Source organism: Cryptomeria japonica, chromosome 6 (assembly GCF_030272615.1).
Source record: "Cryptomeria japonica chromosome 6, Sugi_1.0, whole genome shotgun sequence".
In the NCBI taxonomy this organism is placed as follows: Eukaryota; Viridiplantae; Streptophyta; class Pinopsida; order Cupressales; family Cupressaceae; genus Cryptomeria; species Cryptomeria japonica.
Genome location: NC_081410.1, coordinates 433,014,768 through 433,023,682, shown reverse-complemented (window position 1 = coordinate 433,023,682; position 8,915 = coordinate 433,014,768). Strand labels below are relative to the sequence as shown.

At 33.6% G+C, this 8,915-nt stretch overlaps 1 protein-coding gene and 1 long non-coding RNA gene across 2 annotated transcripts; one reads left to right on the top strand and one right to left on the bottom strand.

Moving 5' to 3' along the window:
• Nucleotides 1-1,444: 1,444 nt before the first annotated feature.
• On the bottom strand, nucleotides 1,445-3,460 carry LOC131054603 (uncharacterized). Its single transcript, XR_009108008.2, has 3 exons — nucleotides 3,261-3,460; nucleotides 1,847-1,892; nucleotides 1,445-1,640 (listed from the first exon to the last, which is right to left on the bottom strand). It is a non-coding gene; the product is annotated as an uncharacterized LOC131054603 (long non-coding RNA).
• Nucleotides 3,461-4,043: 583 nt separating this feature from the next.
• LOC131876634 (uncharacterized) lies at nucleotides 4,044-4,543 on the top strand. Its single transcript, XM_059222077.1, has 2 exons — nucleotides 4,044-4,072; nucleotides 4,123-4,543. Exons 1-2 carry the CDS (start codon nucleotides 4,044-4,046, stop codon nucleotides 4,541-4,543), a joined length of 450 nt encoding a protein of 149 aa, XP_059078060.1.
• Nucleotides 4,544-8,915: the final 4,372 nt, after the last annotated feature.

Genomic DNA, 8,915 nt, shown 5'->3' with positions numbered 1-8,915 from the left:
ATATGTTGTGCATATAGAGGATATAAGACATGGTAGATTAGGTGGGGTAGTTGGGATTATTTTCAATAGATTTTATTTAGATATATTTTGTTTTTTATAATTATAATGATCTTTTTGTAAAATAATTATTTTTATAGATGATCGATTGTAATAGCATTTTTCATATGACTAAAGTGTAAAGAAGCTACTATTCTTATTCTTCTTATTTAGATGGATACATAAAATCTTTGCTAGGGGAAAGGACACAGTAGTTGTGCACCCTAACTTCGCGCTTCTCAAAATCTTACTTGGAAATTTCAAATCACTCCGATTTTTTTACAGCAGCTTACTTGGCAAGTCCCCTGCTTATAACTAAGGTTTCAGGGCCACATCATCAAATATGATGCCACATCAACATGCTTTTTGCCGAGGTGTCCAAAACAACTCCCAAAAAAAGTGAAACCAATAGGCATGCAAAAGAGACCCCAATAGTTGTGCAGCTGATATGGCATCACCTGATTGGTTACTTTTTATAATATTAGTACATTTCTTAACAACTATTGATACATTTCCTAACAACTGTTGGTACATTTCCTAACAAAAATTGATATTTTTTGTTTCAAACAATAGGTTTTATTTGTTCAAGTTTTTGAACAAAAGGTATCAACAACCCTCACAACAATTCATACATGCTCAACTACTGGGTCCTTTCCCCTATATAATTTTAGTTTTAGAGGTAGAAGGTTTCTCTTTAAGAAACTGTCAATTTTCTGGCTTGGATACTAAGTGGGAGGTGGAGGGATCAAATCTTTTTTCCACAAATGGAAGTTGCAATTTGCAAATATAAGAATAAAGGAGGAAACTTATTTTTTCCACACCTCAAAGAATTTTTGATTGTTTAAATGTTCAAGTTGTTGTAGTGATGTTATCAATGGCTAAATATGTGATCTTTGATGAGTTTTTGGTACCGCCCTGGCTGCTTTAGCCTTTTGGTGGGTATATACACCTTAAATTAAAACCCTGTTTGGTAGGGTCTCAAAAATGTCAAATATAATAGTATTCTAATTAGAAGCCATGAATGTGATTATAAAAAAGCTATTAGAACAGTCTCCCAGAACTAGTGCTTTTGAGTGGCATAAATCAGGATTCTATATTTAAACAGAGTATTGAATGTCATTTCTATGTATGATATTTCTACAGAAAGTGTCAATCACTCAGCAATGTAAAAGTTTACTGAATATCATTTATATGTATAATATCCTATAACAAGATATCTACACGTAACATATCTAGTATCCTAAATTATATTTCACAGAACCATGTAATACCACACCTGAACTGTCTCAACCATTTGGAATATACAGAAACCACTAGACAATTTCATTGAACAGAAAAAATTATATTTCACAGATACAATTTCTATTCCCACAAGGAAATTAGATTAAATGTAGAAGACAAAGTAATCTTCAAATTATAAATGTATATGGACCTCTCACAAAAGTAGATGATATGCAAAGCTATATGACTGTGTCAGATGCTTTGCTAGCACTTTAAAATTTGTTCAATCTTTGAAAAAAAGAAAACAATAATAAATGAGTGCATACTTAAAATCTATGGAGCCATGCCTTCCTGCAGATGTAGTCACAGCCAGCAGCTGCAGGCTGCAACATAAATAAATAAATAAAAAAAAGAACATGTACATTTAATAATAACATTAAATCTACATACATAAATGTCTTTACCTATGTAAGACCCACAAAAAAGATATGACAGAAGGAAACAAATAAATGTCTTTACCTATGTAAGACCCACAAAAAAGATATGACACAAGGAAACAAATTTGGTTCTGGATCGTTAGCTCCCACACCTCTGCCCATGTATTCCTTACCATCCTTCAACCACCCAAATGGTTCCTGCACAAAATGATTAAGCATTTGTGAGAAATAAAGTAAAATTTATATCAACAATGGTTTAAATCATAGCTTATAATCAAAGGAACACTGAATTATTGCTGCCTATGGAAACCTAAAATTCCATTTCCTTCCTGCAGTGCATTGCCCTCAATCCTTTCTTGTAGCCATGGAATTAGACGCTGCTTAAAAAAATGATCTCCATTAACACAACACCAAAGCTATATACGTCACTGGTTGAGCCAATTTATACATTAAGCAACATATTAAGTCTAGAGAATGTCAATCAACTCTAAGTGTTTAACATTTTTAAACCTAGAAATCAAATTAATGTGTTATATTTAAGCCATCCACACTGACTGCGGTCAGCTCCCTGATGATCAAATACATTTCTATGGAGTCAGCTGATCAGTAGCAGCGACGTTTATAGCTTTGGAGTTGTGGTACAGGAGAAATGAGCATGTATTGAATAGCTGCTTCATCTTCCTCCCAAAACTAACACTCAAAGCCATACCATGGATTTCACTTTTGTATCCCATTGCCCTTCAATTTTCTTGGTAAGAAGAATGCATGACAATCTAAGAAGAATGCCAAAGCCAGGAGATACCATAAAGGCAGCATTATGTCTTTGGTAAGAAGATGGCATTCATCATGAGATAAATGTAGGTTGGAAACAAGGCTATGAGGGAAAAGTCAACGGCTATAAGTAACCTCACTAATACATTTGATCTTAAATTCTGACGACGGTTTCCAACGGACAAGGTATATTGTGATCAAATTTGATTGTTTTTTACTAAAATGTCCGAATTCGTCGGAATTGAACACCAATGTATTAGTGCCTCTTCTATGAAAGATGTGAAGACAATACCTATTTGATGAAAGGCAAGGATAATACAGCAGTACTTATGAAAGTCACACTCATAAATGGTTAGATGCAGGGTTATGAGTCAAATGACAACATTGAATCCATTTAATGGAGAGATGAAGAAAGTTAAAGTCACTGTTAAAGTGAAAATGTTTTCATGAATAAAAGGATGGGCCAGTTATTTTTATGGTAGAATTCAAAAATATATATAAGCATAGGAAAGTTTCTCCTTGAGCTTTGAAGTACTTAAGCTTTCCAGTATGGCAGTGCCACCAAAAGTGATAATACCTAATACCTTATCTCACCAAAAAAACAAAACCTAATAAAATTTTGGCCTTGTTGATTTATTTTTATATTGAAATACAGAGAAGATTAACACAATAAATTACATGACTGAAATTACTTTGTCTGGAATGCTTCCCAAGGAAGCATCCAAAGAAAGGACGTCTGAAAAGAAAGGCAAAACATGACTGAATTATTTACTTGCAAAGTTGTATCATACCCACCAAAGAAAACATATTCTTCTTACAGGAAAAAACGTTGCAGGCCACTGCCTTTGTCCTTTTTAAAGGCATAGTTTGGTAGAGGCTCCACGTGAACAACTCTGCCAAAAAAAGATAGTCCTAACTCATCTGTCAAACTCATCTAAATATCCCTTCTTCATATCTCAGCTTTTTTTAATGGTTTTCTTTTGTTGCACTGAAACATCTCTGAAATGGTATCGGTATTCTTTTCTTGTCAATTACGTCACTATAAGTAGGTTTCAAACATGATCAAGAATATACCACCATCTTTATCTATGGTTGTTGATTATCTTTTTAAATTAATTTTAATTTTTATTAAAGTATTAAGAATATATTTTTAAATTAGTTTTAATTTTTATTAAAGTATTAAGAATCTATTAATGAAGATATGATTAACAAATGTTTGAAGTTGGTTGTAGTTGTATTTTATATTTTATTTTTTTGTTGCAGTTGTATTTTAGTTTTGTTTTTTTTGGTTTATTGAGTGGTTTGGTTTGTTCTATTATTCATGGTACATGTTTCCTTGTTTTTGAATTATTTTGTAATATAAAGTTTGGATCTTTTTAATTTGATTTATTAATATAAAAACAAAAAGTAGAACTTCTACATAACAAATCAAAACTTGACTAATAGACATCATAATTTTAAAAATATGATTAATTATTTTTAAATTTATTATTTACTATTTGATATTTTATCTGTAAATAATTTGTATTTAAAAATTTATTTCTAGGCCTGTTAATGGGCTTTTGAGGGTTAATCCCCATGGGAAGGGTGACAAAAGTTAGGAATGGGTTCTGCCAGATAAGGGTTGGATCAAGGTCAACTTTGATGGGGCTTTTAGGGGGAATCCCGGGATCTCCAAGGTAGGGGTCATAGCTCGCGATGAGTATGGAAGTATTCTAGCTTTTGGAGCTAAGAGGTTGGTGGATGGTACGAACAATGAAGCCGAGTGTCAAGCGGCTTTAGAAGCCATTCTTTTGGCAAAGAAATTGGACGTGAAGAAACTCCATCTTGAGGGGGATTCCCAGATTGTGATGAATGGGATTGTTAAGGGTCGGATGGAGGCTTGGCATCTTGACAAACACATCAGAAGGATGAATCTCCTTTTGTGCGGGTTTGATGATTTTAAGGTTTCGCATGTTCTCAGGGAAGCAAACATTGAGGCAGACAAACTCTCGAATGTTGGAGCTAATGGTTCTTTGGATAGCAACTTCAATTTATTTGAGGACCTACGGAATGTGTGTTCTCTTGAGTTTGGTTGATTGTGCTTTAGAAGTGAAAAGCGAGCCCGAGGTGTGTTTTTGAGTTTGGTTTGATTTGTTCTTGACACTGGACTTGAGGGAAGAGATGTGTCACGTGGCCTGTGACCTTCGATCTAGTTGCAAGTTGCAACAGAGGCATAGGAATGATGATGGTAGTAATTGGCAGGCTGATCAGATGATGATGCATGGTTTGAGGTGTTACGTGTGGAGTAATTATTTCTTGATGTGGTGTTGGCTATTTTAGGGCCTAGTCTCTTGGTTTTCTGGCACTCCGCAGTGGTTGGTTTTGGTTTTGCTTGTGAGTGCAGGTTTCAGACGAGGGAGTGGGAAAGGATGGAAGCCAATTTCTCCCTGTCTATAGACAGACAAATGCCTGCATTCCGTGGTTCAATTTCGTGTAATCGACTGTTGAATGTTTTTAGGGTTGATGGGGAAGTGTTTTGGAGGATTGTGCGCTTGATGGTCGGGGAAGAATTTATGGTTTCCAACTGCCGACCGCGTACAAATCTGGACATCTCGTCCTTGTTTGTGGCATTGGCCCTGACGGTGGGTGGTTCGACAAAGGAGGTGATGCAGGTGACATCCTTTGTGCTGAGACCTAAATGGTTAGGAGGGCTGGAGGAGATGGTGGCTCGTGCAGAGATTGGCAAAGGTATGAGAGTGGTGCAAGGACCGTGGCAGCGGATTAGTGTGAAAATGAGAGATGTTCAGTCGTTAGTGGTTTGGTCGGCGTCCCGAATAGTGGATGCTTAGATGGAAGATGCAAGAAAGGGGTGGAGGGAAGTTGTGAAGTTTGTGCGGGAGCTAGGATCGACGGAAAGAGCAAAATTGCATCACAAATAGACCCCAATTAAGTCGGAGGCTCCTTTGGATGAAGATGGGCGGCCTCTGGTCCGTCATCAAGTCCCTCGGAAGCAAGCGAAGGTGGTGGAGCGCAATTCGCTTCAAGATGGCAGGTCGGGTACCATGCCAAGTGGTGGGCGAGAGATACATGTGGCAGGTCCCAGTCAGGGCATTCCTAATTTCTCAAGGGAAGAGGCCCTTGGTTGGTTTCAATAGGTTGGCCCCATGGGGGTTGTCGGGTTTTGGGTGGGGAAGTTTTTTTGTATGGTTTGTTTTTGTGGTGGTAGGCCATGTAGGTTCGTTGTTTATCTCAGGTTCTATTGGTTTTGTAGGGGTGAGACCCCATGTTGTGGTATGTTGTTGATCAACTTTAAGCATGTAATCTTTCCTTTTTAAGCAATATAAATCTATCCTGGTTATCGATCAAAAAGATAATTATTTTTATTTTTAAAAAATAATATACATATATTTTATAAAATAATATGATAAAATCCTATGTATCTTTAAAAAAATCATATAAATATATTAAAACTAAAAAAATTAAGTAAATTGCATATCAGAATGGAAGGAGCTATCTACTTCCATAAGGTCACATTTTTACAATGAGTACTCTTAACTAAAATGATGTTGAAAGTTTGTGCTTTACATCCACATACAATATTTATTCATTTGCCTTTTTCCCCATCTAGATATTAACTAGTTGAAATGGTTGTCACTTAACACTTAAAAGAATTTGACATAAGTGAACAATGTAACACACAACACTAATGTGCGTAGAATCCCTAAATAGTTATTGTACACATGAATAATTTAATAAATTATATAAATTTAGTTTTAAAGCAATTTTGAGGTCAAAAATTTTAACCATCCACAAATAAAGTATGGGGTACAAATAAATTCAATGATAGATGATGTTGTCAACTAAATTTTGGTTTGATTATTTTTGTTTAATGATTGTAAGAAAAAATACACAATGCATAAAACAGTGCACTCAATTAAATCATACTCTTTAGATTTATGACAACAACATTTACAAAATATTATAGAAATCAAAAAATTAGAATCATTTAGCAAATGATATTTCAAAAAGAAAAAAATATCACTTAGATAATAGTTCATGCAGTAGTAATAACTCTCAAACAAAATCTATAATATATTATTAAAATTGAATTTAGTCATAGATACAATGTGTAAATAGTTTTAAAAAATTTATGAAATAAAATTTGAAGAATATTTTTACTTAGTTAACCATTTATGCACTAGTAGTATCTAGGTATCTCATGGTGTGCATGCACCAACCTAAATGATGGCATAGCCTGATGCATTGTGAACCTGATTGAACAATTAAACTTAAAATTAGCAAGCAACCATTCAAGTGGACTTGTGTGATAACTAATTTGTGATTGTCCCTAAAGGAATCTCATGAACTTCATAAGTTAAGCTCATCAAATAGGTTGTGCATATTGATAGTCATTTTTGGCCTAATAGCAACCTTCTAGATACATCTAGCAAGGTAACAGTCTTGAAGCTCATGGTATAGAGCAATTGACCAGTCACAAAAAATTGTAATCTCAATTTGTAGATTATAAAATTTTAAATCTAAGTTCATTTTCACCTTGAATCCATAGAGGAAGTTAAAGTATATTTAACATAATTATCAAATTTTCTTTGACTAGTCCTTGGTCCATTTTTGTTAATTCTATTGACCATTTTTCTCTCAACTCGTACTGCAGACACTCAATTCCTCTATGCGAAGGATGACATTGAATGGAAGATAGTAGTTATACTTTGACAACCAAGTGGACACCCATGTGTCTACATTACGTGACATCTTTCTCACTTATATATGAAAATTATTTTTAGCTTCCACAACTAATCCAAATCATATATATTATTTTAAATTAAAGCAAATATATGTTAAGGTGAGTTAATTAGATAAATTTATAAAAAAAATAATCATATAAATTAAATGTATAGAGTTAAATAGGAAATAGAATAAAACAGCATATGCCAACTTTCTCCTTATTATAACAAAAAAATGATGCAAGGTTACATGAAGTGTATTTACACTATATAAATGTTATAAAGTAATTTAAATCATTCGAAATGTAAGTCATTTTTGAAATGGAATTGAAATGGAATTAATTAAATAAACTTGATTTTTCTCTCAATCATTCTTTAAATAATTAAATATTTTTTTCCAATCAATCTTTAAATGGTTGAAATTCTTTGATGCGGGTTTCGGTCTCCCTTTTGAAATGGTAACGTTCACATTCTCAGTGTCTGTGATCATAAAATTATCTTGCAACAACATTAAAACATGTTACTCTTATTTCACCACCATCAAAATCAATCAAGTCAAAACTGAAAAACTTTTCCATCTCCTTTTGAGTTGTTAAAATGACAAAATTGACCCTTTATAGTGACCCTTGCCTTTATTGTCCATTTTGGTACGGATTCAATGTCGTAATAAGAATGATTCTTTTAGAGGTATCATTTTCTTGCAACAATTGGGCGATCATATGAATTGTAGCATTAGACTTACACAAGAATGCATGGCAAACTGAGAGCATAGTGGTTGTGAGGGAAGGAGTTAGGACTGTGGTATAGTGGTTGTGAGGGAAGGAGTTAGACCCTATCAAATAGCAAAAAGTCATCTAACCCATAAAGCCCCTTGAGCTATTACAATTCACATTAAAAAAAGGTGATAAACATCACTGACGAGATGAGAATTAAACATGACAGAAATTACTTTGTCTGGCATGCTTCCCAACGAAGCAAAGACGTCAAACATGCAAAGAAAGGAAGACAAAAGATGACTGAATTATTTAGTTGCAAAGCTGTATTATTATACCTACCAAAGAAAACATATTCTCTTCAAGGAAAAGATGCTGCAGGCCACTGCACTTGTCTTTTTTAAAAGGCATAATTTGGTGGAGTGAACAAATCTGCCAAAAAAGATAGTCACAACTCATCTGTCAAACTCATCTAAACATCCCTTCTTCAATTCTCTGTTTTTTTTAAATGGTTTTTTATAGTTTTCTTATGCACATTGAAACATCTCTGAAATGTTCTCACTATTGTTTTCTTGTCAATTACGTCACTATAAAGTAGGGTTTTAACATGATCAGGAATATACCATCATCTTTATCTATGGTTATTGATTATTTTTTAAATTAGTTTTAGTTTTTATTAAAATATTGAAAATAAATTAATGAAAATATGATTAACAAATATTCAAATTTGGTTGTCTTTGATTGTCGTCTTCAATCATTATTAAGCAATTAATTTCGAATATTATTTCAAAATCAGAATTTGAAAAAATTTGCACCCAAAACCTGTAATGCTATTCTCAAAAGATATGATAGAAGGAAACAAATTTGAAAAGGTAAGAAACGAGCATTAAATTTGTGTGTGAGATTTCCTTTCAACAATTTATTTCCGTTCACATAAGATCTTTTAGCAAATAATAATTGCTTCTTTTCTTTGTTAGGTTAATTGCAATATTGGAGTGTATTCTTGAAATTAG